This window comes from Drechmeria coniospora, chromosome 01 (assembly GCF_001625195.1).
Source record: "Drechmeria coniospora strain ARSEF 6962 chromosome 01, whole genome shotgun sequence".
Lineage (NCBI taxonomy): Eukaryota > Fungi > Ascomycota > Sordariomycetes > Hypocreales > Ophiocordycipitaceae > Drechmeria > Drechmeria coniospora.
In genome coordinates this window covers 208,360-236,347 of record NC_054389.1, presented here as the reverse complement: position 1 = coordinate 236,347, position 27,988 = coordinate 208,360, and the positions used below count along the sequence as shown (strand labels likewise).

The 27,988-nt window shown below is 53.8% G+C and overlaps 4 protein-coding genes across 4 annotated transcripts; all 4 read right to left on the bottom strand.

Annotated features, from left to right (window-relative positions):
• Positions 1–480: 480 nt before the first annotated feature.
• Positions 481–849, bottom strand: DCS_00050 (uncharacterized protein; the record flags this gene model as incomplete). The annotated part of the gene is made up of 1 exon (XM_040797392.1): positions 481–849. The coding sequence occupies one exon, from the start codon at positions 847–849 to the stop codon at positions 481–483; it is 369 nt and encodes a 122-aa protein (XP_040658275.1).
• Positions 850–1,278: 429 nt separating this feature from the next.
• DCS_00049 (uncharacterized protein) lies at positions 1,279–1,779 on the bottom strand (the record flags this gene model as incomplete). The annotated part of the gene is made up of 1 exon (XM_040797391.1): positions 1,279–1,779. One exon carries the CDS (start codon positions 1,777–1,779, stop codon positions 1,279–1,281), a length of 501 nt encoding a protein of 166 aa, XP_040658274.1.
• A 2,909-nt stretch (positions 1,780–4,688) lies between these two features.
• On the bottom strand, positions 4,689–6,289 carry DCS_00048 (uncharacterized protein; the record flags this gene model as incomplete). The annotated part of the gene is made up of 3 exons (XM_040797390.1): positions 4,689–4,822; positions 4,895–5,710; positions 5,806–6,289. 3 exons carry the CDS (start codon positions 6,287–6,289, stop codon positions 4,689–4,691), a joined length of 1,434 nt encoding a protein of 477 aa, XP_040658273.1.
• Positions 6,290–8,107: 1,818 nt separating this feature from the next.
• Positions 8,108–26,707, bottom strand: DCS_00047 (uncharacterized protein; the record flags this gene model as incomplete). The annotated part of the gene is made up of 2 exons (XM_040797389.1): positions 8,108–20,776; positions 20,861–26,707. The coding sequence occupies 2 exons, from the start codon at positions 26,705–26,707 to the stop codon at positions 8,108–8,110; spliced, it is 18,516 nt and encodes a 6,171-aa protein (XP_040658272.1).
• Positions 26,708–27,988: the final 1,281 nt, after the last annotated feature.

Sequence of the window (27,988 nt, the reverse complement as noted above, 5' to 3'; positions counted from 1 at the left end):
GTACGATGACGAGCATGTCGCCGTGGGCGGACGGTGCATGGATTCGGGCTCGGACACTTGTCACATGCTTACGGAACAGGTGTCACGATGCAACGCCGCGGCCGTCATCAGTGCATCCATCCTCACGAGCGTCACACGGTCTCGAGAACAGAGTACCTTGAGACGAATGATGGACCGAGCAAACAGACAAGTATTGGGCCCGTTGCCCTGTTTGATTCGGCACATGGGGCCAGCGAAAGCGGCAATCTCTACATACAAGCGGTGCTCCAGACCGGACCTTGGCCGCCATCGTCGTCGTAGTCACCATCGTCGCCATCACCGTCGTCGTCGTCACCCTAGTCACCGTCGTCGACGTCGTCGTACCCGTCACCGTTTCGTCGTACCGGTCGTCGGCCCATGGGAGGCTCGGCTGCGATGACGGCTTTGCCTCTCCGGGCATCACACTCCGGGCATCACAGCTGCCGGCGGCTTCTCCCGAAATCACAGCTCCCAGTGGACGAGGGCCAAGGCCAAGAGGGCCGGAAGCATCTGGACGACCCAGATGGTCCTCGAGGCCGTCGCGCCACCGTACAGGCCGGCGACGACGACGCTGCCGAGGAAGAAGAGCCGTACCTGGACGGCAAACTCGGCGACGGGATGGACGAGGCCCCAGACGAGACCGGCGGCGAGGATGCCGTTGTAGAGGCCCTGGTTGGCGGCGAGCACGCGCGTCTGGTCCGCCATCTGCCGCGTCAGCCCAAAGGCCCGACGGCCCGTCGTCGTCGTCCAGAGGAACATTTCGAGCACCATGATGTAGACGTGGAGGAGGGCCAGGAGGGCCGTTGCGGCGGAGGCGAGAGGCTGCTTCATCGTTGGCCACGGACGGAAGGGTGTAGGAGGAACGAAGAGGACATGCAGCGAGTCCGAGCGAGGAGTTGAATGGTGAAGACCAGGCGGGCGTGCGTATTCCGAGCGTACAGTGTCGTAAGTCAGTGTGCACTGTATCGTAGGTGTGCACTGTGGTCCCTACAGCGTACCGCAGGTGGGCGGCAGGCGGGCGGCAGTGCCTTGTGTTAGCATCCTGGTTGCCCCCTCCACCTAGAGCATGCCCTACGCCCACTGTAGATTGACAGCGCTGCCGAGGTTTCGTACAGTGCATGCACTGTGCGCCGCAAGTCTTGATGCCGACGCAATCTTGCACTTCACCATTGTCCATTGATCGAACCGTTTTCTGCCGAGCGAGCGGGAGATTGTTTCAGGAGCTAGCATCGAGGATAGTAGTGACGACGACGGTGTTTACTAATTATCCTGATCCGGGGGGCCGAAACATTCCGTCCAGGTAATGTTGCGGCTCTCCGCAAGGCTCATCCCCAACGATTTGTACGCGCCACGGAATGCCTCATGGAATCTCGAAGGTGATTTCTCGGCAACATCTTCCATGATGCGATTTGACTCTCCCTCGATTTGCGAAAGCCATTCAGTCGTGTCCGTACAAGCACCATTGTTCACGAAATCCCCCTTGTGCTGCTTCAGAAATTCCACTAGTTTGCGACCTGGTTCCTCAAAGTCCCCAATGATCGCCAACAGTTGACCGATTTCCCCGACGGTGAGATTGGTCAGTCGACGAAGCTTTTCTTGAACATTCTTGATCGACTTGTACGTTGCAAAGAAGGCTGCGTTGAGGACGACAGTGTCCCTGTATCCGCGGTATTGAGTCGTCGAAAGGCTGGTGAGTGCCTCATGGTATTCGTCCATGCTCTTCCAAACACCCAATTCGATGCTGCGGCTGTGAACGCCCATGGTGCCCACGGCGGTTTTGCCACTATCAACTGAAGCCACGGGGGTCTTCGCTCAGTTCTCCCTACTCCGTGACCTGCGATGGTTTGCCAAGCACTGCACTCCTTGCTCCATACTTGGACTCGTATTTGTTTGCAGAAGCAGAACAAATATTACTTGCAAGAATCTAGAACAGTCCACATGAGGGTAATGGCCCATGCTAATGAACATACTTACTTACATGTAAGTACATGAACTTGCACAAGTGCTTGGGAGAAAGTGCTATAGCTGTACGGAGTTCCAGCTTGCAAGTAAGTGTAGGCGTGCAAGTGAGTATAAGTAAGCAGGCTTTCATATCATACTCGTCCGTACAAGTAAGTGTACTTAAGTAATATGCTCCTCAGCACTTGTCGAATTACGTACAAGTCCTCGACTCGTGCTGTTCGCCGTGGTGTCTTGTGACTTGCTTACGTTTAGTGCCTTAACATACCTGCTATTACCAATATCCGCATGTGGTCCGCAGCGCGGACAAATGCTCAAAGTACGGAGTAATGCATATGCAATATTCATCGTACCAATTCTTGTTTCCAGCCATTCTCCTCGACGGCTCTCCGGAACAACTGAATAAAACTGCAGATACTTGAGGCAGGTTGCGTGCTTCCGGAAGAGCTGGAGCGTCCGGTGCAAATATAAATTCAGTGATGCAAGCGTTACCTCGGCGACCATTGTCGAACCGAAAATTTCTCCAAGCCTTGATGAAGGACAGTGTTGTTTAAGGGAATTGGTAGGTGATAATTGAGCGAGAGAAGCTTGCCATGTTGTAGACGATTCCGGATATTGCAGCCTGAACAATATTGTATTAATACCTAGAGTCAATTCTAGCAGTAGCTATCGCTATGAAGACCCTGGCAGCTGCGAACTTCATGTCGGAAAATGACAGACGGTTCAGCAGTGACTTTGCGTAGCGAAGGAAATCGTTAGTGTGATGAAACAGCAAAAGAGAGAGAGACTAGTATTAAATGATGTAATATAGTAGAAATGCAATGAGAAATCATCTTCTGTACTGCTTTGGAACGTTGCTGTTGGTAAACTTACTCTTTACATATAGGTGTACAAGTACTTGCATTACGTACAAGTATGCTGCAGAATATAAACGAATATTACTGTACGCAAACTACGACGTAATAATTGGGAGAGCCCACGATAATGTCGAGGTGTGGAGTCCTTGTTAAACAGTACTTGTAAGCATTACCAGGTACTCTCCTTCTGGTATTATGGACGAAATTCTACAGTACTTACTTACATGTAGGTCCCATCTTGCTTATATGCGAAAGTGCTATATCTGTACCGGGTACTGGCACGTATTAACACTCCGTAGGTGTACAGTACAAGTACAAGTATGACATGTCCACGTCCGTGGACACATCGTAATTACTCCGTACTTGTCGAATTGTTTCTCACTCGACTCGTGTTGTACGTCCCGCGGTGTCCTGTGATACGCAAGTGCTTGCTTCTTACTTGTACAATACTGTAGTTGGAGTGATAAATTACCATCATTTCATGCCATGCCTCCTGTATATGCACTTACTGCGCCGTGGACTGGCCATGAAAAATAGCCTCGACCTGTCCAAAAGATGACCAAAGGCGACTCCCCTCAATGTATCATCTTCAACCCCCCGACCATTGTATGATGGCCCTGTGCTATGCGTGAAACTTTGATATGCCTCATATGTATCTGTATAACGTTAAACAGGATTACTCACGCAAATTTGTGCCAAGGGCGATGCACTTTGAAACCCGAATCTTTCATGCAGCATCGGCAAGTACCAGCATTTTGATATGGCTTGCGCTTCGCAAAGAGCATTGACATGGGCCGCCTACTAGTTGTAGAGTTGGCGCACGTTCCTTGAAGGTTTTTGGCCTCCTGCTTGGAAATAATCGGCAGGAACAGACAGCTTTCTTTAAGCTAGCAAAAAGGAGCATATTGTCCATAAGTTTGAGATGCATCATTTCGCTAGCAACGTTTGTCATTGTAGTGGCTGTTTCGATAGGTTCGACAAGGCTCCCAACAATGCTTGCAGCAGCAAACAAATCAAGGCAGGCAGCAATCGGAATGAGCTTCAATCTAAGAAGCGAATAGCTGCGGGGAGCATTGACGTGAAAAGAAAAATGTATACTCTATACTCATGTACGGGAAAGTAGGGTTCTCAACTGGTGTTGCAAGTATATTACTTGGATAAATCGAGAACTGAATCATTCCGAAGAATTTGGTCCATGCTGTGTGAATGGCTTGCATTGGGAATGGAAGGTGCAATTACACAGGAATATTGTATGCAAAATGGGATAGAAATTAGTCGCGTATGGGCCATGCGTGTTTTGCGTGAAATGGTGCATCCAGTGCCTGACGAATAGTATACACAATGGTCCAGTTCTGGCGCACCATCGGCCTCATGCTCATGGACAGTCATCGAACGACTCGTTCCGGTTTCACTTGCGATGAACTGGCCCGCGCGATGAACCGACGATTTATCATCTCCCGTAACTTGCCCACGTTGGTAAGCCGATCTCGGCAAGTCTCTCATCCTTCATGAGCATCGTCACAGGCAACGCATGCAGAGTGATTAGCCCCATGGCACTCGTGGAGCATATGCTTGAACGGCACATGCGCGTCAGGGACGCCCTGCTTCGAGAGCAATGGGCGTACGGGTGTGCCGCAAAGGATTCTTCAACCGACAGAGGACGTCCATCGACATGTGGACGGTGGCGAGATGATGTTGCCGTCGTGCAGGGATGAACCACTCTGGGTATCCCATGCTTCCCACGGCACGGAGCCGCCTCGTCGACGCAGATGCAGAGCCGGTGACGGGTTGAGAGGAGAGGCGGCCGGCCCCGCGGATTATATCATGCGGCATGCGTATCGAGGATACGGTTGCCTATCGGTACTCGCCCGCGTATAGCGGCTGGCCGGGCTCGCCGTTGACCCTCGCCCAAATCTTTCGCATCTCCTCGGCATCCGATTGCGAGGAACGCTTCCTCAGAGTGCCGCTCAGCTCCCTTTCCAAATCGACTGGTGGCACGAGGACGAATCAGCTCCGGGACGGGGGGGACGGCCACGGCAGAGCGCCGGCGGATGACGTACCATGGAGATGAACGACGGCCCTCTTGCCCGTGTACAGGGCATGTAGGACGTTGGTGCTGTTGTCCGAGTTGGCGTCCCCGACGGCGTAGATGCCGGGGATGCTAGTGAGCATGTTGCTGTCGACAGCCATCCTGCCGGCGCGCATGTCGACGCCGGCCTGCTGCCCGACGGCGGATTGCTGCTCGCTGGGGTAGTTGGCGAAGAGAACCTGGCGCTCGATGCTGCTGCCGTCGTCGAAATCGATGCGGAAAAGGTCATGCTCCGGCGCCGTCGGCCGCGTGGACCGTTTCTCGTCGGCGCCGTGCTTGAGCCGCACGATGCGGGAGATGGTGCGGTTGTCGACGCGGACACCGTGGTCCCCGAGGTAGGCCTCCGAGTTTGGAGCAAACTCCTCTTCGGCTTTCGCTCGAGCTTCGTTGGTGACGGTGCCGTTGGCCAGGACGACGACGTCCGTGTTGAGCGTGATGATCTCGGCCACGGCGACGACGGCCTTTTCGAAGGAGCCGAGCACACCCATGGACTGATCGGCATGCTCCATGCCGTCGCACCAGGGGCACCAGTAGATGCCCTGGCCGAAGCTCTCCCGGAGCCCCGGCGTGTCGGGGAGAAGGTCGCGCAAGCCGGTGCCGAGGATCACCTTGCGCGCCGTTTTCGACGTGATGGTGCCGTTTCGGATGTCCATGGTGACGGTGAAGTAGGAACATCCCTTGTTCGACTCGGCATCGACGTGGGTGACGGTGCCGTTGATGGCGTGGGCCGTCTCGTAGTGGGATATCTGCTGCATCGCCGCCCAGCGGTAGAGGGCCGGCGGGATTCCTGGAGGAAGCGTGTGTCAGGGCCGAAGTCACGGCACTCCGAGGGAGCGGCAAAGGACGCGAGGAAGGGGCAGGGAACGCCGCGGAGGTGCTGACCGTCAAATCCGGGCACGTCGTGCATGTGCCGGGTCGGCGCGTTGCGGTATTCGCCCGAATCGACGAGCAGCGCTCGACGGCGAACGCGGCCGAGGGCGCTGAGGGCGGCGAGCCCGGAAGGACCACCGCCGACGACGATGACGTCGTAATCCGTCCTCAGTTCGACCGCAGGAACACTCCTGCTTCCGCAATGCGAGGGAGCAGCATCGACGAGACGAGGAAGGAAAGAAAGGAGGAGGGCACCGACGATTCCACGCATCTCTGCTGGCGAACGAAGCTTCTTCGACCTTGTCCGGATATGCACACGCATCTGCCCCTTTCGCCGTTGCCGTGACGGGAGATGGCCCCCTTTTAACGCACCCGCAACGGCGAGAGTGCGGCGGTTGGCTGTGGTGCTAGTGCTGCTTCTCGGTAGAGCTACGAGACCAGCTGCTCGCCGGCATCGGACTGCCAAACGGCTTCCGACCAAAGCAGGTGTCGACATGCTTGTGCACCTGCTCACCACATGAACACAACCTTGCCAAGGTTGCCGCCGCTAATTCCAACCGATCTCGCACGCCGCTGCCGCCCAGCGCTACCAAGTACTTGGTACGTTCCAGCTGAGAGGGAGAAAGCCGGCTCCATGATGATATGACGATACGAATACGATTTGGCTCGCAGCTGAATGGACATTGGATGGTTCCGAGTGCTGGCCCGATCCACCCAGGATCGTGGATGCAAACGGTATGAAGGCCGTTGCCCCCCCTCGGCCCTCCCTTCCACCAACCACTGCCGTTGACGAGTCAAGGGTCCAAACTTTAACAAGCCGATGGTTCGTGGAGGAGGCGACTAGTCCGTACCTAGTGAATGGATTCCATGCTAGCTCGAGCGGTCCAGAGGATCCGCTCCCACTACGCTCCCGTCCTGCAAACAGGACACGGAAGCTTGGTAGATCTGCCGTAGGGGGAATTGTGAGCAGATAAGTGCTCGTCGTGCTAGGTGCTTGCTCATGCTTGTAGGGGAGGCGAGTGCGGTACGACACGGTAGGTCGGCTGGAACGGGGATTTGGTATTGGTGCGCTGGGCCCCGGGTACGGTCGTCTGGTTAGACGCAGGACGCTGGAATGCCGGTTGCAAGCCACGGCTGCTTCACTGGCGTATGCCCGGCCGTACTCCTCCGTCCTCCGTGAGGAACCTAGAGACGTGCATGTAAGTAAGTGGTTGTACTCCGTATAACACTCGAGACGTGCCATCCTGGTCCTATGACGTACAATCACTATTCCTTGCATGTGCATGCGGCATGACGATGACGCAGTGTCGAATGCTTAAAATAGCATCCCGGATGAGTGTGCGGATACCTGACAGGGGTAAACATGGGCCCTCCGCACCGCGTACCGCACACAGTTCGCCTTGGGCGCATGCCATGCTATTCCGTGTCGATGTGTGCGTTTGCGGTTCTTGCTCCTGCTGAGCTCGCACATGTGCCGGAACGCATGGTTCGTAGACATTGCATAAAGGGGTACGGTATTCGATGACTCTCGTCAACGTATTGGTCCCGGTAGTTGGCGGTTGCTGGTAGATACAAGCACGTCGATGCAGGGCTCTTCACTTGCCGGCGTCATATTCCGATATGACGCATCTTCGGGCATATACGTGCTCATGCATAAGACGACATGACTTTTCATGCACGCACACGAAAATAGAAATAGAAACAAAAGGCCCATAGAAGGGCTCCTATCAAAAAGTCAGTGGATGGACGATACCGGCACGAGCCAGGAGTTCGTCACACCTACCTCCACGCCTACTTCTGACCATCATTGGTTGGCTGTGACAAGGCAAGGCTGTCGATGATTCAACACCGACAAGGATAAGAATAGCACGCGTACACTCTCGAGTAAAACATAAATAGATCATCACACCTTGATAGATAATCTGAACCACCCCTGAAGGCGCGGCCCACTGGAGACTTCATGCCTCGCAATGGCCCATGTTATTTTTGGCTCGTGTCTTGAGCATGGCACTTACATGTATCGGAACCGTTCATTTGCGGCATTTCTGCATGTTGGGACCCGTACTGGCTCGTCGAGCAGAGAAAGACTGTGGCGAGCTCATGAGCTTCTTGCGACTGTCCCATCAGCCTACGAACCCTACCGGCACAGGTCGGTTTTCTAAAACGACACGACCAGAACCGCGGCGAATGCTGGCGAGTGATGCGCCTTTCACACATCGACACCGTATATGACGCGAGATGCATCCCCCATAACCTCAGTGCCGTATTCATATCCGCGTGCGATGCGTCATGAATGATGAAGGAGCCAGACCAATCATGCACAATCGGCGCTGCTGTCGTGGCACTGCTCGGCTCTTCTACCCAGAGCCTCCACCATCTCTCCAAGCCTTGATCCGTCGATGATGCTCTCTACCTCGAGCGCACCCATGTCCTCGATCTGGAACTTTGCCGACAAGAGCGCGGCAGACACCAGGTCACCACCGGCCTCGAAGAAATCGGAATCGTCGTCCAGCTTGGCGGCCGCCTCCGTCGGCAGCCGGAGCACCTCCGTCCACTTGGCCGCGACAGCGTTCGCCAGCAGATTGTGTCTCGGAAGCCTCCCATTCGTCAACCTCTTGGCAGCGTGCCAGTTGGCGTGCCCGTTGACGTTTCCGTTCTTCCGCTCGACGAAATATCTCTTGGCACCAGCACTTGCATGCCGCCCGTTGTCATGCCTCTCCTTTTCCGTCATCGAGCTGAATGGCAGCTCCTCCAGCAACGCCTCGACGCTGGACTCGGGTCGCGCACATATCTCTCGGATGCTGTCGCAGAGCAGGTCGGCCAGTGACTCGCCCATCGCCCTGCCCACACCCTTGGAGGAGCAGATGAGTAGCAAGTCCATCGTTCCGTCATTGAGAGGCGTCGTCTTGATCGCGACGTCAGCTTCGTCCGCTTGGGGACAAAAGAACCCGACCTCGTAATCGACCCCGCCCACCGTCGTCCGGTTTGTCTCTTCGATATTCTGGTGCTGCACGATGCTGCTGAAGCGAGTATGCGGCGGCCACGCCGGCGCACACTGCCGGACAATGGTCCGGCTACCCACGGCGGCCTCGTACGGTAGGCCCGCCCCGTGTTGCCCATGGACCGCCCGCAGTAGCTCCGAGACGCTGAGGTCTGGAGACGCGAGCTTGACGCGCACCGGAACGACGTTGATGCAGGCACCCGCGACGGCGGACACGCCTTCGAGGGCGCGGCCGGATACGACATGGCCAAAGGTGACGTCGGGAGTGGAGGTGCGGCCTGCGAGGACCAGGGACCAGGCAGCTTTCAGCACCGTCGCAAACGTCGTCCCGTGCTTCTCTACCGAGGGACGAGATATGGTGCGGCGGACGTAGGTATCGTACACGTTGCCGTAGGACGGCTTGCTGCGCGACACAAGCGTCGTCATGCTAGACCCTTGAAGCAGGGTGCGCCAGTAGTCCAGCGCCTCGTCACGGTTCAACGATGCCACTGCATGCATGTAAGCCGACATTGGTCTGGTGAGTCTGGTGTTGAGACGGCCTTCGAGCGTGGCAGCCAGCGAGTCCCAGAGCATGGGCAAGCTCAGCCCATCATACTGCGCGTGCGAGAGCCGCAGCATGATTCTATGGCGACGGTCGGGACCCTTGATGATAATGAACTTGAGCAGAGGATCGCTGATCCTCGTCGGCAGCGCCATGTCCATCCGGCAGATTCCGTCGGTAAATGCAGCCAAGTCGGTGCTTATCAGGTGACACTCAACATGATAGGGGATCTCCTTCAGCACAACCTGAACCATGGTATCCTCGTGTGGAGCGAATACCGTTCGAAGAATCTCGTTTCCTGCCACAAATACCCCCAACGCCTTTTCGGCCGTCGAGATGTCGAGGTCCCCCGTGCCGTCTAGCCACAAGTAGTTTCGAAGCCCGCGTGTCCGCATCAGCGCGTGTGCTACGGCGGTCGTTTGGAAGTCTGTTGCGGGAAGAATGTCGGCTATGTTGGACTCGGATGTCTTGATTTGCGTTGCCATATTCCGGACCGCTTTCGTTCGAGGTTCGTCGATGAGAGAAAACGGCTCGTACTCTGACGGGCCCCGTGGCACAACATTAGCTCGGCCCTCCAGCGCAGTCGCCATGTCGGTGAGCGTGGGATGGCTGAAGAAGTCTCGGACGGAGAGGGGAATTTTGTTCTCGCTGGCCATGCCGACGATCTGCATGGCGATGATCGAATCGCCGCCAATACGGAAAAAATGGTCCCCAACGCCGATGCTCCCGGGTTCGATGCTCAGGGCGCGAGACCAGAGATCTCGCAGGGAAAATTCCATGGCCGTTTTGGGAGTTTGCTTTTCTGATGACTCCAGCCCATACTCCAGCACCTGCTCGCGGCTCAAGCCCGTCACCATGTCGCGCAGCCAGCGCCGGTCAGCCTTTCCGTTTGCCGTCAGTGGAACATGGGCCAGGGGGATGAATAGATTCGGGAGCATTTGGCTTGGAAGCGCTTCGGCAAGCGAAACTTGTAGCTTCCTCAGGTCTACCCTGAAATTTTCGTTCAACGGATGCACTTCATCTGGGCAGTGACCGTCGCCCCCTATGTGGAGGAATGCGACCACCATCTGTTTCATATCGAGGCACTGCAAACTGACGGCATCAACGGTGACGTGGCTCAGGTTGGGCATGCGGGCACGAATGGCATGCTCAATCTCCCCGAGCTCGACTCGCTGGCCGCGAACCTTGACTTGAGTGTCCTTGCGGCCGACAAAGTGAATGCTTCCGTCTTTGTTCAGGCGGACCAGGTCGCCGGTGCGATAGAAACGGCGGGGTCGATCTGCGGTGCCCGGGTCCGCCCAGACCGGATCGCGGATGAATGCCGGGTTATGGACAAACGCCTGTGCCGTCTTCTCCGCGTCGTGAAGATAGCCACGGGCCACCGTTGGGCCCTCAAGCAACAGCTCGCCCGTGCAGCCGACGGGAGCCAGGCGATTATGGTCCGAGGCATCGACGACCCAGTACAACGCGCCGAGGGGCTGGCCGAGGTCGCCGGGGTCGCTCATCTCCGTGGCAGGTGGTGTTCCGGAACAGTATATGGAGCACTCGGCCGGCCCATAGCAGATGATCAGATCCAAAACGCGGTGCCACTTAGCAACTGTGTCCCTTGTGCTGGCCTCTCCGCCGAGAATGAGCTTCCGGAGACTCGGAATGCCTTGGGCTGGCAAGAGCGAGGCCACAGTGGGCGTGAGAAACGCCCAATTGCATCGGAATCGGTTGATGGCACCGGAGAGATTGTTGAGTCGGTCGTCATCGGAAGGGACGCAGATGCAACCTCCTCTTTGGATCGTGGTGAAGATGTCGGCGCAACTGACGTCAAAGGTGTACGCTGCGAACTGGAGCAGACGCGTATTTGGACCAATGTCCCACGCTTCGCCGTGCGCATGAGAGCTCGAGCACAAATTGCGATGCTCCACGACGATGCCCTTGGGACGACCTGTGGATCCGCTCGTGAAGAGGACATAGGCAGCGGACGAGGGATCGATTTCCGGCAATATGAATTCTTGCCGCGACTCCAGCCGGCGGTAAAACGACTCGTCAATGGCGATGGGGTCTAGTCCATGAACTCCTTTGAACTTTTCGTACAATGGAGCCGAAACTAAAAGGATCGTGGCGCGAGCGTCTTGGAGGATATGTTCGAGTCGAGTCGACGGGTGTGCTGGATCGAGGTTCACAATGGCACCACCTGCCTTCATGACAGATAGTTGCGTGACGATGGCCCACCTGGACTTTTCGAAGCAAAGCGGAACAAGGACCTCGGGGCCAACGCCCATTTCCTTCACGAGGTGTCGAGCAAAGGTGGCCGAGAGCACATCCAGTTCGGCGTAGGTGAATGTACCATCCCAGGCGTCCACAGCAAGTACATCGGGTCGAAGCTTGACCTGTTGCGCAAAAACATCGGGCACTGTTGTATCCAAGGCAGCTGGGTATGTCTCATTCCATGTCATGATATTCGCAAGATCGGCAGCGGCGATCATGGATATTTCTTCCATCATGGTTCCTGGAGTTGCCCCGTTGAAGCTGTGCAAGGCTTGTTCGAAATTCCTGAGCAGCCTCTCTGTTTGTTCACGAGAGATAATGGTCATGTCGAATCTTGCCTCTAGTTGCACCTCCATTTTGCTCAGGCGGCATTCTGTAACTAACGGGTACGTGTCAAAATTTGTGAGCGGCGCCGAGATCTGTTCAGCCCCAAGTATCTCGTCGTGATCCGCATCGAACTGCGCCCTTGGCTGAATGACCAAGAGATTTTGAAACTTGACAGCTTGTGCCATGTCCTCACTGATATTTGCAATATTCTGGAGACCAAAATGTTCGAATGGAATCATCTCCGCAGCTTGCTGTTGGACTGCCTCCAGGAAGCCATACACTGTGCCGTCGGTTGGAACCAGAACTCGCACGGGTACGGTGGTGATTGTTGGACCCAGAATCATGCCAATGTCTCGAAGGGGGCAGTTGCGGCCGGACATTGTCATCCCGAACACAACGTCGCACGCGTCCGAATGCCGAGCGAGGACAAAAGCCCAAGCGGCCCTCAGAATTGTCGCCATCGGAATATCCGAACCAGTTGGACGGCTGATGGTTATGCTACGTTTTTCTATCTGGTCCACTTGGATCAACCGTGTAGCTGGTAGAGGCTCAGGGAACGTTGCAGGTTTACCTTCAGCAAGATAGCGTTCCCAGTACGCACCCGACTCCGCCGAATTCAGAGTGGAGAGGTATTTGACAAACGTGTTAAAACCAGGCGTCGTGGGTGCACTGTCGGCTTGATAATATGAACGGACCTGTTCGAGTATGAGAGGGACTGACCAGCCATCGTATATAGAATGGTGAGCGGTCCAGATAAAGTGGCCATCTGCTGTGATGGCATAACGAGAGAGTGGTTTACCAAATTCCAGCTCGTCCGCAGTGTCATCCTCCATGTACTGCTGTAGCGTCGCGGCACTTCTCCAGGGCACATTGTGCTCAAGTACGACTTGCAAAGCACGCCCAGAATGAAGCTGCACGATTGTCGTTCGTAATATGGGATTGCTGAGAATTGTTCTTTCCCAGGCAGTCCTAAATTGGGCAACGTCGATCGTTGCGGGAAGCTTGAACGCCTTTCGTGCCACGTATGCCCCGGATTGAACCATGGAGAGAACCATGAGGCTCTCTTGGAGCACTGTGCACGGATAGGCATCCGCGATTTGTTCCACAGACACATTGCACTTAGATGCCAATGACTGCAGCATATCATCGGACATGCCGTTGGTGACAAGCTCAAATGGCTCTATGTTGTCGATGTCGTCAACAATGGAATTGTTCCTGTTTGCTGCAAGTGCCATGTCTGACAGAGCGGCGTGCTCAAAAATATCCGAAACCGACAACGAAATCCCCGGGGAAGACTTTGCTGAGAGTTTCATGGCGGCGATGGAATCACCGCCCATTCGAAAGAAACCGTCATGTCGACCGATACGAGACACGGGAATTTTCAGCACCTCGGCCCACAGCAGTCCAAGTGCCTTCTCGCTTGCCGTGATCAGCGGCTGCTTTGATTCTTCGACGAGCGCAAATGCGTCTAATTCTTCTTCGGACATGTGCGCAACCGCCTCGCGAAGTGCCTTGCGGTCGAGTTTGCCCGCTGTTGTTCTAGGCATCATGCCCACAGGAATGTACAGGGACGGCACTTCGTACGGTGGAAGTAGAGTTTCAAGGGTTCTTTGCAGTTGAGCGGCATCCCCAAGTAAGGTTCTGGGAAGCGTATGGAACGTCGTATTGGATTCTGGTTGACGAGCAATGCGGAAAAAGACAGCAATAGTGGCTCGTTCGTCATTTCCCAGTGGAATCACCACGTCGACGCTTACTTGCGATGCCTGGGGAAAATTGGCTCTGACGTGATGCTCTATCTCACCCAGTTCAATTCTTTGGCCGCGCAGTTTGATCTGCTGGTCGTGTCGGCCAAGATAAGCTATAGTGCCGTCCGAATTGTAACGAACCAAGTCGCCAGTGTTGTAAGCTCTGCGTGGCCACCTATCGGAGCCAAGTAAGAACGCTGGATTGTCAATGAAAACACTCTCCGTCTTAGCCTGGTCATGCAAATATCCAACTGCAAGGGAGGGGCCCGACAGATGCAGTAATCCCACTGCTCCTATAGGCGCAAGCTGGCCAGGATCGTCGAGACTTACGATCCATATTTGAGAGCCCACGCCTGTGCCTAAAATGTCATGGCGATCCTGCGGCTCCTCAAATCTCTTCATCACTGCAAACACGCAGGTCTCCGTCGGACCGTAGCCATTCATGAGCCTGACCTTGGTGGCCCAGGTCTCGATATTGTCCTGACCAAGAGCCTCGCCACCGAGGACGAGAGTTCTTAGTGTTGGAACTTGCTCTGGCGTAAGGATACGAACTAGGGACGGAGTCATAAAAGCCGTATTCACCTGCTTCCGGGTAATGAAGCCGGCAATATCATTCATTTTTTCGGTTTCAGATGGGACGCATACACATCCACCGTGAGTCAGGGTTGTAAATATCTCGAAAATGCAGGCGTCAAACGTGTATGCGGAGAATTGATACATGCGGGTGGCGGCACTGCATCCGACCTTGGCGCCGTGATCAAAGATGCTGCTGCTAACTGCTTGGTGTGAGAGAACAACGCCCTTGGGCAAACCCGTCGAACCGGATGTGAACATGGCATAGGCTGGATTTGCGGACGCTGAAGTGGTCTTCATCGATGCAGTTGACCTCCGAGACCAGATCGATGATCCCGCTGACACGGTTAGGACATTCGTAGTTAAGCTCTGCATGCGCCGTGTGGCTGCCTCTGATGAGATCATAAACTGACTGGATGTCTTCGAAATGATTGCTCTCAATCGTTCATCCGGATGCGACGTATCCAAAGGGACGAAACCTGCCCCTGCCTTCATGACACCCAACATCGCCACAATGGCCCAAGGACTCTTTTCGAAAGCAATCGGGATGAGCGTGTCAATGGTGGCTCCAATGGAGACAATTTCATTTGCAAGCTGACTGCTCTTATTGTCTAGGTCGCTGTATGTCATTGTTCCCTCGAATGAGTCAATAGCAGTCGCAGAAGGGCTGTCCTTGGCAAGGCGGGCGAAAACTTCATGAACAGAAATGTCGATGGTTGCAGTACACTCTGAATTCCACAGTGCAATCTGATTAGTATCCTCAACGCTGTGCAAATTCAGAGACGAAACATTTGCATGTGGTGCTTCCAGGATTGACGTCAAAGCATTGGATAGCGACCTCGCCACGTTGGATGCTTGGTTGTCACAGAGTCTGCTGGTTAGATAGTTCATGTGCACAAAAAGACCGTCTTCACTGTCGGAAATGTTGACGGAAATATCGTACTCGGTAGGATCGAGGCCATCCAAGGATCGGATTTGAATGTCACCGATGCTGAAGTTGACATGGGACCGCCTCTGGTAACTCAAGACAGTGTTGAACAATGCCTGGCCGGCCAGTTTGAGTTCACGCTGTATCTGGGCCAGTCCAATATGCTGAAATTGGAGAGACTTCAAGTACTCGTCTTGAAGTACCTCCAAGCTGCCAACTACACTTTGGTTGTCGATGAGGCCGAAGTGGACGGAACAGACAAGCATGTTAATATATGCTCCAATTGCACCCTCCATACCCAAAATTGGGATTTCCCTGCCGGAAGCCAGGTATCCAAAGCACACTCGTTCCTCTCCAGTATAAGCCTTGAGCACCTTTGCCCAAGCCAGCCGGAAGATGCTAGCCAGTGTGACGTTGTTTTGTTGACAGAAGTTGCGTACTTTGGTAGCACTGGGCATCTCCAATTCAATCTCGTGCAGCAGACGTTTTGGTTCCATGTCATGGTCAGTCAACGCTGGGAAGCAGCATGGACGTGCATCTGCAAGATACTTGATCCAGTACTCTTTGGCAGTATCCATCGGTTGAGATAGAATATGTGCAATGTACTCGCTGTACACCGGGGCGGGTAGTTCAGAAAGTTTATCCAAGTAAGCATTTACCCACTCTGAAACAAGTACAGTCGTAGATGTTCCATCAACAAGGGCATGGCTCATTTCGAGCTTACAAAATGTGCGCCCAGATCGTGTATGAACTATGCTCATGCAATGCGGTGGCTCGGCGGAGGTGCAGTCCAGGGAGTTGGACATCCGAAGCATGCAGAGCGAATCATCGTCTTGGTCGTGCTGCACCGAGACTCTTGCGGTATGGTTCTTCAGGACCAGTTGGTCATATGGCCTCACTGAAAGGTTTTGAACAAATAGTGTCCTTAGAGTTGCATGGCGACAAACGACGGCTTGCCAGGCTGTTGCTAGCTTCTCAGCGTCAATTGCCGCTCCCTGAACAGTCGAGATCTCGATTAGCATCTCAATGTTATATGCGCCTTGAATGCGGTTCTGGCCGAGCAGGATTCCCTCCTGCATTGGAGAGCAGGCAAAAATGTCTTCCACATTATCGACAGATGTAATGGTCGGCAAAACTTCGTTCTGGAATATCCGCAGGGCTTCGTGCGTCGTTGACAGCAATGTGAAGTCACCCGGGGTCAAGGTCACGTTGGCTGCCTGAAGTTCACCAATCATGCTAACCAATGTCCTGGCATAAGACGCGGCCCATTTCTCAATCGTGTCAACATGTTTCATATTGCGATTGTAGTCGATAGTGACGTTTGTTATGCCGTCAAGAACAAAGGCGTTGATCTCAATCAGAGCAAAGCGGCTCATTTGGGGACCGGCATCACCGTCATTAAACGGCTGAATCTGGAAGATATTGTCGGACTGCTTCTCCCTCTGGTAAACACCGAGATAGTTGAACAGAATCTCTACAGGCCAATGGTGCTTAAATGCAGTTTTGCCTGCATCGTTTGATACTGCTGAGTTGAAGTAAGCCCATCCATTGCGCGGCAGAGATCGTCGTTGATCTTTCAATAGCCTGACGGCACTGAGCAAATCCAAACCCTCACCAGTGGAGACGTGGAGCGGAAACATTGTTGTGAACCAGCCAACTGTCTCCGTTATATCTATCTGGGCATTCCACGGCTCTCGTCCGTGACCTTCATTGAATATTGCTGGCGGGCATCTCAAGAAGGTTTCAGAATAAGAGAAGAACGCTGCGGCCAGCAATACATCAAGAGCCTCGGTCTTCATTGACCGGTGGCAGCCGCGTAGTAGGAGGTCGGTTTCAGCCTCGTTGATGGTAAACCTCACCTCATTCGTGTCCCCTCGCAGGTTGGGCCTATCATGCATGCCCCAATATTGATAATCGGCTGGAGGAACGTCATGCAGAAGTGACGTTTCCGGTTCAAGATGCTGGCTGCTGTAGTCTTGCTGTGCCTTCACCCATGAGTGGAACGGGAGTGGCTTGTTGCGAGACAGCTGGGAACTCAAACCGATGATATCATCCAGATGTTGAATGATGGTTCTCCAAGATACCAGATCGACCACAAGATGATGAGCAGCCAGGAACAAGAGTTGTTGCGATCCAGGTGTGACGTTAAAAAAATCCGCAGAAAACACAGGCCCGTGCTGAATGTCAAAATGCCCTTGAGCTATCCGCGAAATGTTACGAGCATCCTCAGGAGTATCCACATCGTGAGTCCTAAAGCGATAACTTCCGGCTATCTGGCTCGAGACAACCTGCGTCCAAACCCCGGCCGTGCTTTGTCGAAAGCGGGCACGCAGCATCGGATGATGCTCGACAACCTGCTGAACTGCCTTTTCCAGTGCTGAGGCATCGACCATTCTGTTCACAGCAAGTAAAAAACTCTGGTTGAACCGATTTGCTTCCGGGTCAAGTGAGCCCTTTGTTAGCTCTGTGAAGTACATGGATTGAATTGGTGAAAGGGGAAATGGGACGTCAAAAATTTCGCCTTGGCTGGGACCGCTCGGCCCAACAGCCTTCGCCGTGAGGGCCAGGAAGGAAATAGTCTTGCTCCGCATGATATCCTTGACGGTAAGTATTATGCCTGCTTTTCTACATTGAATCACGAGCTGAATAGCTAGGATTGAATCGCCGCCCTGGTTCAGGAATGATTTATGGAGACGAACCTGCTCCGCTGGAATGTTTAGCACAGCAGATATGATTTTCTGTAGCCGGCCCTCCTGTAGGGTAGAGGCCGCTGCGTCGTGTCCATCATCACCAATATCAGTACCCTCGATGTAAGCATCGTTAGAAAGCTCATGCAGCCAGTGCCTGACCTTGGCGCGATCTACTTTCTTCGATATTGTCAGGGGGAAGGCTTCGAGTAGCAGCCACACACTCGGAACCATGTACTCCGGAACCCTTTCTCGGAGCTGATCCTTGACACGTGCAATTTGCGCAGCTGCTCTGATCTTGAATTTTTTATCACTGATGAATCGAGGGTCGTGTGAAGCCACTGTATTTTCAGAAAATGCTGAGGGTGCAACAACAGCGACGAGCTTTCGCTTGCATATGCCGGCCTTGGGCATTAGAACGATGGCATACCGTACGACGTCGTGTGACGCAATATGACACTCGATCTCTCCCATTTCGATCCGTTGACCATTGAGCTTGACTTGTCCATCAGATCGGCTAACATATATCAGAGTCCCATCCTCGTGATATCGGACAAGATCACCAGATCGATACATGCGACAGTTTGAAGATGTCGAGCCACGCCATCGGGGAGGAGGGATGAAAGACAGGGCTGTCTTATCCGAATCCAAGTATCCTCGCGCGAGGATGGGGCCTTCGATTAAAAGCTCACCAATGGTGCCAATAGGCGCAAGTTTGTTAACATCAGCGGTATCGACAACCCAAAGGAGGCTTCCGTCACCTCCATTACCCTTGCTGATGGTCGCAGGCGAGTTTCCATGGCCAAGGAAAGCCGTCGAAGTCCAGATGGTACATTCTGCAGGACCGTATGAGTTGATCAGCCGTACATGATCTTTCCACGAGTCTACAATGTCTTCTCGAGCTTGCTCACCGCACAGCGCGAGTGTTTCTAGGTTGGGCAAATCTGCTGGCTTTAGTAAGGCAGCCATTGACGGCGTAAGAATAGCCCAATTGACCGCAAGGCGGTTCATGGCCCCATTAGCATCATTGACCCTCTCATGATCAGATGGGATACACAGGCAACCTCCAGCCGTCAGGGTTCCGAAAATTTCCGCGTTCGAGGTATCAAAAATATACGCGGAAAACTGGCAGACGCGGGACTGTGGTCCAATACCCATTTCGCTAGTGTTGCTCATGACAGAACTAAAGGAGCTGTGTGTGAGGCAGATTGCCTTGGGCTTCGCTGTCGACCCAGACGTGAAGCTGATGAAGGCCGCGTTATCTGGCGTTCCCACTACTGGTGGCGGTTGTTCTTGGGCAGGGATTTGATTCATGAGAGCAGGGTCAACCACCACAACATGCTCAATAATGTTCTCTAGCTTTTTGGCATGGGAAGCACTACCCGCAAGAGCGATTTTTGAATTGGTTTGGTCGACAATATTCATAAGATGCTGAGTAGGGTGAGAGGGATCCAAGGAGGTATACGCACCCCCTGCACGAAGCACCGCCAGCATGGCCACAACAGTCCATCTGGATTTGTCGAAGCACAGTGTAACAATGACCTCGGATGTTACTCCAAGACTCCTCAGGAAATGGGCGAGGCGAGAAGTCGCTTTGTCTAGTTCACGATACGAAAAAGTACCATCCCAAGAGTCCACAGCCTCACAGTCAGGGCTCTTCAGAGCATGGCGGGCAAAGTTTTGATGAATGAACTGATCAATCTTCTGGGGTGTAATTCCGCTTTTATTCCATCGGAACACTTTTTGCGCATCCGAGTCACAGAGAAAGTCCAGCTCCGTGATTGCGGCTGATGGCCGATCAAGCATCTGATTTAAAATTTGGGAGAAGGTCTGTGCCACTTGAGTGCCTTGTTCGGGGGAGAAAAATGACGAATAGTAGGAGATGGAAGCCTCAACGGTAGATTCGCTGGCTATTATACTGACGCTGACGTCATATTCGGTCGGGTCATTTCCCTCGAGGTAATCGATGCTAATCGCCTTGTCATTTTTTGGATTCTCTGCCAGGGGCCTCTGTAGAGATAGAATTGTATTGAAGAGTCGGCCGCTGGATAGTCCAAGACTGTGCTGAATCTCCGACAGGGGTATGTGCTGGTGAGGCAAGACGTCTAGATAGCCTTCTTGCGTTTTTCTGATTGCATCCAGCACAAGAACTTCGTTCGACGCGTCCACGCGGCAGACAAGCATATTAATGTATGGCCCAACGGCCTCGTCAATGCTATTTAGCGCAATATCTCGCCCGGACGCCATGAAGCCAAATACAACATCAGTGGAACTGCTAAATGCGCGCACCACCAGTGCCCAAGCAGTCTGCAAGACGTTGGATAACGTTACCGCGTAGGATCTCGTGAAAGTTTGAAGTTCATGTATGATATCGGACCGAAGGATGACATCAACTGTTTCTAGAGTCTGTGTTGCGACTCTCCGACCGAGAAGCCTGGGGAACTCGCAGGCCTCCGCACCTTTGAGGTAGGCCTCCCAATAGTTCAATGATCTTTGTCGTGATTCGCTTTGCAACATGGCGATGTAATCGCGATAGAGTGGGGCATCATTGAGCCAGTTTTTTTGCCGATACGCCGTAGCTAAGTCTTTCAAGATGACTGACATCGAAGCGCCGTCTATCAAGGCATGACTGATTTCGAGGTTGAAGAAGAGCTTTCCGTCGCTTGCACACGTAGTGAACCTGTGAGGGGGACGCCGGTCCTCGTAGTTGATAGGATGAGTCCATGAATAGTTGCAAAGAGCGGTATATTCTAGGACCTGTTCCACTCTCGTGAGGGTGTTCTTCAGAACCACCTGCAAGAAAAGGCCATCTACGGAACTGGTTTCGATGAAAACCGTCCGCAACATGGGATGTCTTTCGACCACTCGCCGCCATGCAGCTTGCAGCTTGTCCTCTGTGGCTTTCCATGGAGAGTCTGTGGCCTTGACTTCACAAATTACATATGGTTTGTAGCTTTTGCTGGAATGTGCCTGAGCAATTAGTAAACCCTGTTGCATTGGACTTACCGGGTATCCATCTTCGAGATCCTCGAGTCCGAGAAGGCCCATCTGCTTGGCTTCGCGTTCAAGAAGGTCAAGGTGCGCCTCGGAGAGCATTGAGAAGGCTCCATTTTCAGGCTTTGCCCTTGCTTCTGCGGAGAGCTGAACCTCCTTGGCGCCGTTGGCAAGCTGGCGAAGGGACTTGGATAATAGTACCTCCTTGACACTGACGGAAAGCCCTTTCATCCGACATCGCATTGAAACTTGCATAGCTGTGATTGAGTCACCACCAAGACCGACAAAGCAGTCATTCATGGAAACAGTCTTGAGTGGTATCCCTAGTGCGGTACTGACAACTGCACGCAGAACCTCATCTCCTTGCGACGAGGGCTCTGCGGCGACATCTGCCACATCCTGATCTTGATCTTCCTGCTCAGGAATGAGCTCAAGTGATTCCACAAAACGTGACACCCGCGATCGATCGGTCTTTCCGTTCACTGAAAGTGGGATAACATCCAAAACTAGCCACGTCGACGGCACCATGTATCCCGGGACTCTGTCCGAAAGATGGACTCGGGCCTTCGAAATCCCTTCAGCCACACCGGAATTTCTTGATGGATTGATGACTTTCAGCTCCATGTCCAAGTCTGCACCGGTTGGCTCGCGGAAAGAGATGACGGAGACCAGCCGGCGGTGAAGGGGACCGATTTGTGGATAGACGACGACAGCATTGGCGATGTTTTCATGATTCAGAATGTGGTGTTCGATGTCCCCCAACTCAATGCGCTGGCCATGCAACTTGATTTGGGAGTCCTGCCGTCCGATAAAATGGATTGAGCCATCCGAATTATATCTGACAAGATCACCAGTGCGGTAGAGCCTCCTTGCCATGCTGCCGTGGCGCGCGCGTGTCATCCAGAGAGGTTCTACTATGAAGGCCGAGTCTGTCCTTTCAGCATCCTTCAAATATCCACGGGCAAGGATGGGACCCTCCAGCAGCAGCTCTCCCACACGCCCGATGGGACACAATCTTTGCGAGTCACCAATCTCCGTGATCCAGGTGCGAGCTCCGAGGCCGTAGCCAATATTCGCCGGGGACGCACCGAACGACGCAGGAGACAGGGCAGTTGACCACACGGAACACTCTGCTGGCCCGTATGCAGTTACGAGCCGAAGGTTACCTGCCCACGTGCCGATGTTCTCCGGCCGAACAGACTCTCCGCCCAAAGTGAGGCATTTGAGTCTCGGAACGTCAGACGGATGTACGAGACTGGCCACCGAGGGCGTGAGATAGAGCACGTCAATTTCCATTCGATTTATAACACCGGTCAAGTCGTCGATGCGTTCGTCATCACCTGGTATGCAAAGGGTTGCTCCTCGTACGAGGGCAGAGACCGTTTCCCCAATGCTCACGTCAAACGTGTACGACGCAAACTGCAGTATGCGGTTCCCTGGTTCGAACTGAAGGCTAGGTCCATGGGAGTTTGTGCTAGATACCAGAGCATGGTGCTCGAGAACAATTCCTTTTGGGATGCCTGTACTACCGCTGGTAAAGACAACAAAAGCAGCGTTGTTAGGCTTCGCCATCACCCATGTGAGAGGAAGCGTTTGGTCGGCGGCAAGCAAGTTCATCAGGGCTTGGTCCACAATGATTGTCTCTTGCACCAAGTCATCAAACAGCGTGCGGTGGAGCGGCGATGCGGCGGCAACTCTCGCACCGCACCGACGAAGCAACTCCAGTCGTCTTTTGTGAGGGTGGGTAGGATCCATGGCCACGCATGCACCTCCAGCCTTCAGCACTGCCAGCTGGGTGACCGGCACCCAAACAGACTTCTCAAAGCTCATCGGAACAATAACTTCTGGCCCGACACCACGGGCACTTAGGTGAGATGCGAGCAGCGTGCTAGCAGCGTCCAATTGGCTGTACGACAAACGACCGTCCCAGGCATCGATGGCCACGGTGTCACCTCTGGCGGCGGCCTGTTTCGAGAACTCGGTGTGAATACAACTGTCGACATCGTCCCACTCGCCCACGTTCCACGAGTGGATCTGACGTATGTCGTGTTCGCTTAGGAGTGATATCTCGGCGAGGGGCGTGTGGCATCCTTGGATGATGGCGCCAATAGCGGATTTGAACGTCTCGAGGATGTTGATGGCGTTTGCTTCATTGATCTTTGAGGTGTAGTGGCGGAGGCTCAGACGAACAGCCCCCCGGGTGATGGAGACGTTGACTGAAATGTCGTACTCGGTAGGGTCGACTTCATCGATGACACGAAAGGTTATGATTCCATCGCCACTACCCTCCCGTACCACCTCTTCTGGAGTGCTCTGGAGGGAGATGACGGTGTTGAAGAGAGGTTCTCTTTGCCGGATTTCGTGCTGAATTTCGGCGAGGGCGCAGTGTTGGTGGGGTAGACTGCTGAGGAAGGAGCATTGGACGGATTCTACCAGCTGAAGGAAGGTGCTTGACCGCTCCAACTTGAGTCGACAGACCAGCATATTAATGTAGGCTCCAACGGTGCTTTCTATCTCTGCAACTGGAACATCACGGCCTGAAGACAGATATCCGAAACACACATCTTCCAGCCCTGTGTAGGCTCTCAGTGTCAACGCCCAAGCGCACTGCATCAAGCTAGCGGGCGTGACGTTGTTCTCGCGGCAGAATTCTTGCAGCCTCATGTCAAGGTCGAGATCATCTTTCAGCTCTTTCAGCTCGTTTATCCTCGCACCATCGTCGACAAGAATAGGAAAGTTACACGGGGCGATGTCCCGAAGGTAGGATTTCCAATACTCAAGACTCTCCGCCTTGTCGAGCTGCTGGCAATAGCCGATGTATTGCGAAAACCTCCGCTCCTGGGTCGTATCGAGCGATCCTGCGTACGCTGCACCAAGGTCTCGGAATAATAGCTGAGCAGAAAGACCGTCGATGAGAGCGTGATCAACAATCACCATGCAGCAAATAGACCCCAGGACGTTGAAGATGATGAAATTCACCCGTGGTTGGCTCTTGGATGCTTCAATCTCCCGACTCCTGACGGCTTTGAACACGTCCTCCATATTCTCACACGGGATGACGACAACATCAGGCCTGCCGTGCTTCAGCACTATCTGGTCGCACGGCGAGTCCTCCGATGTGGAAGGTGTGAAGATGGTCCTGAGGGATGTGTGACGATTGCTGACTGCATGCCACGCATCTTTCAGCCGCCGGATGTCAACGACGCCATCGGGGACCGTCACCTCGCACACGATCCGCAAATCATACCCAGCTGCCCCACGTTGTTGGCTAAGGACAATGCCCTTCTGCATCGGACCCAGCGGACAGGCTTCCAAGATGTCGTCCTCCTCCACGGCAAGGTGGGGTAGCACTTCGGATCTGAACTTGACCATGTCGTACGAAACTGGATACTTGGTTACTTCGCGAGCTGCGCCAGGTCTGGCCCTTTCTGCCAATTCCGAGAGGGATCTGCTCTCCAGCACGTCTTTGACTGACAGGTCAACGCCAGCTTCTCTTAGCTTCGCGACCAGTCGTATGCCGAGAATTGAGTCACCGCCGTTGTGGATGAACGAGCGGCCGAGATGGATTTGAGAATTCGACTTGCACAGCACTTCGCCGACAAGACGCTGCATCATGTGTTCCGTTGGCGTCGATGCCGGCACTGCCACGTCTGCCCCGGCGATAAGATTGAACGTTGCGTCATCCAATTCTGCAATCCATCTCGTCACAGCGACTCTGTTCAGCTTTCCGGAGACTGTAAGCGGGATCGACTTTACCAATACCCATGCAGATGGGACCATGTACGCGGGCAGATGTTTGGAAGCTCTCTCCGTGACCTGACTCAGCGAGGGGGAGCACAGGCACTTGGCGGTGGTATCAAGAAGCTCAAGATCATCGAAGCCGCCCTCTTGATGTGATTCTTTGAGCGCCACGACAGCAGTTAGCTGGCTCTTGCAGGGACCATGTCGCGGAAGAATTACGACTGCTTGGTGCACGAGCTCGTGGATGGCAACCTGGTGCTCGACTTCTCCCAGCTCAATCCGCAAGCCTCGCAACTTGACTTGTGAATCTTTCCGGCCAATAAAATGAAGGGACCCGTCACAATTGTGCCTGGCGAGGTCACCGGTTTTGTACATGCGTCGTGATTGTCCGAAACTATCGGCAGGCAGCCATGGGGCATCGTCGATGAAGGCCGCCTCCGTCTTTTCTCGGTCCCGGAAATATCCTCGAGCCACGATGGGGCCATGGACCAAGAGCTCACCGGGTGCGCCAGGAGGCACTAGCCGTCGATGATCTTCCGGGTCGACCAGCCAACACAAAGCACCCAGCGGAAACCCGATATTGGATGGGTCTGTCGATCTGCTCAGTTTAGGGTAGGCTGTGGCGGCAACTGAGCACTCCGTGGGCCCGTACCCATTTGCCAGCTGAAGGTGAGGCGCCCAAGTCTCGACATCTGCCTTTCCGAGTGGTTCACCGCCAAGGACTAGAAAACGCAGCGTTGGCACCAGTTCCGGCGTCATGAGCTTGACCAACGATGGGGTGAGGAATGCCCAGGTGACGTCAAACTCTCGTATGCAATGCGCGGGCCCCTTGGCTCTTGAGATGTCGTCAGGTATGCAAACGCAAGCTCCCGAGGTGAGTGATGTAACAATCTCCAGCATGCTCACGTCAAACGTGAAAGGAGCCAGTTGTAAAACTCGGTCCGTATGCACCATCCCACTGGCCTTGCGCTGGGCAAGACAACCCGTCAAAAACTGCCTATGCTCGACACAGCAGCCTTTGGGCTTCCCTGTTGATCCCGAAGTATATATAATGTACAACATGCTTGCCGGCGTGACAGCCGAGGTCACGGGGCAGCTTGGCTGGGATAATGAGTCGAGCAGGGCCCGGTTCACCACCGTGACCTCGCACCCTGTCCATTCCCACATGGCGGCGTATTTCGTTGCCGTCAACACATACTTCGATCTCACCTGGCTCTGTATCTCCTGCAGACGCGCTACTGGGTGGGACGCATCGAGGAAGAGCATCGTCCCGCCGGCCCGGACGACGGCCATGATAGCAACAACGGCCCATGCGGATTTGGGAAAGCAGAGCAACACCACAGACTCCGGGCCAGCGCCTTTTGCCTGGAGATGGCAAGCCAACGCTTCGGTCATTTTTGCAAGTTCGTCGTACTTAAAGCTAGCATCAGAGGCGTGCACGGCCACATTTTCTGGGCTTGAATGAGCCTGCTGCAGGAATATGTCGCCAACGCACTGGTCCACGGAATCAGGAATGGAACCATTCCATGAGAAGAGTTTCGTAAGGGACCGCGGATGCATAAGATTCAGATCGGAGCATAGTGTTGAAGAATTCGAAAGTACAGCAGAGAGAGTCTGTTGAAATGCAAGTACAATATCCTCGGCTTGGGATTTAGCAAATGCTGCCCCAGAATATCGCATTGTGCCGTTGAAGCATCCCGGCGTCATCTCAACGGCAATGTGAAGGTCTATTCCCTCGTCGGGTAGACGCGGAGAGAGGCCCACGCTGATACTAGTATTGCAGACGGGACGGCCGTGCGAGTCTCGAAATGATGGGAGCGTGGAGATGCGAGAGGTTGGAGACGAGTCGATCTGATTAAAGTCGTGCCGCAGCATCTGATGAAGAGTTTGAAGGCTGGGACTGTCCTCGAGTGAGACGGAGCACAATCGGGCAGCAGGTAATTGAGCCGAATCCAATGATACGAGGCCAAATGATACAGACGCGTTTCCCGTATATGTCTTTAGGATAATCGCCCATGCGGTAGCGAGGGAGAGTTCAACGCTCCGCTCCAGGTCGTGGGCAGCTAGGGCTAACGATGCCTCCGTCGACTCGCCCAGGCCGAGGGGGATTTCAAACATGGCTTGTTGGCATGATTCAACCTCAACAACCTCAACAAGAGTGGGAAATATACAAGTTTCGGCATCTGTCCGCCGCCGATGCGAAAAGGCTGCAGATTTTGATTCGATTTCCATTTTCGACTGAGGCATCATTTTGCAGCTATGAACACCTTGTTTGTTGTTTTGAGTCGGTGCTATCTCCTTACGCCAGTTGATGCTACAATCACAAAGGGATAAGAGATGCTATCGTACAGCGGGTTTGTACGAGGATAGATGGAGTGTAATGGTTATTTGGTGGCATGATGCTGTACGTAAATGAAGCATCTTAGAAATCGATATAACGATGGTGCCCATCGGGCCGTAGCACTGCCATGTCAGATTTGGCCGCCCTGGCTTACACCGGGGCACCAGGCGGTGGACCGGAAGCCATGTCCATGAGTAGACGACGTTGCATCGTCATGGGGACAAGGGGGGCGGACTGCCAAGCGGTCTGCCATACTTCCGAGCGCCTTATGCGCACACCCACCCTGGAGCGGATTACTGCAACGTTGATGCAGCTCACCTAAGCGAGGTGTACCGGTGTAACGGTTCCTGAGCATTCCTTTGCTGCGTGAATAGCCCCAGCAGAGTGGGTGTCACTCAGTAAGAAACAAGCGCTATTTGAATAATAGCATGAGCATTATTGTCGACTTGGATCCGAACAGCAGGTTCTCCAATAGGCAAGTGCATCAGCTTCAGATGTATTGGAACACTCATGACGTACAATGGACCGGGGAACAGGGGGAAGGCTGCAGCTTCGTGTAGGTATCCTATGACAGAGGTACCTCTTGGCAGGTAGGCAGATGGAATGTGGTTTGTGCCGTATCATCAGACATTCCCATAACTGTCAATGGAGTTGAGGGTATGCTGAAAGAGTTTTACTGGTGCTAAGTAATGATGGCACATGCTGGAGCACAGGTAGTTCAAGTTTTATCAATCACACACATCAGCGGTGTTAATTTATATCGCTGGCGAAGGGGCATGGAATCGCTGGTGCCCTCCCCCTTTCTTGCATTCTTCCCCTCACTGATGTTGCTGGTAAGGATATCGATTTATTGTCATCTCATAAAGGCTTGTATCTGCCAAGCCATCTTTGGTGGCCTCGTCCCCTCGGAAATCTTGGATCTACCATCTCCTCTCTTGTGCCATTTCCTTACTCAATTGAGCTTGTATCTACTGCTTCATCTCATTGGACTTCTACATCAAAGTGCACTTGGATACATTTTCGTCGGCTTCGATCCCCATGTCTTGAGTCACAACTAG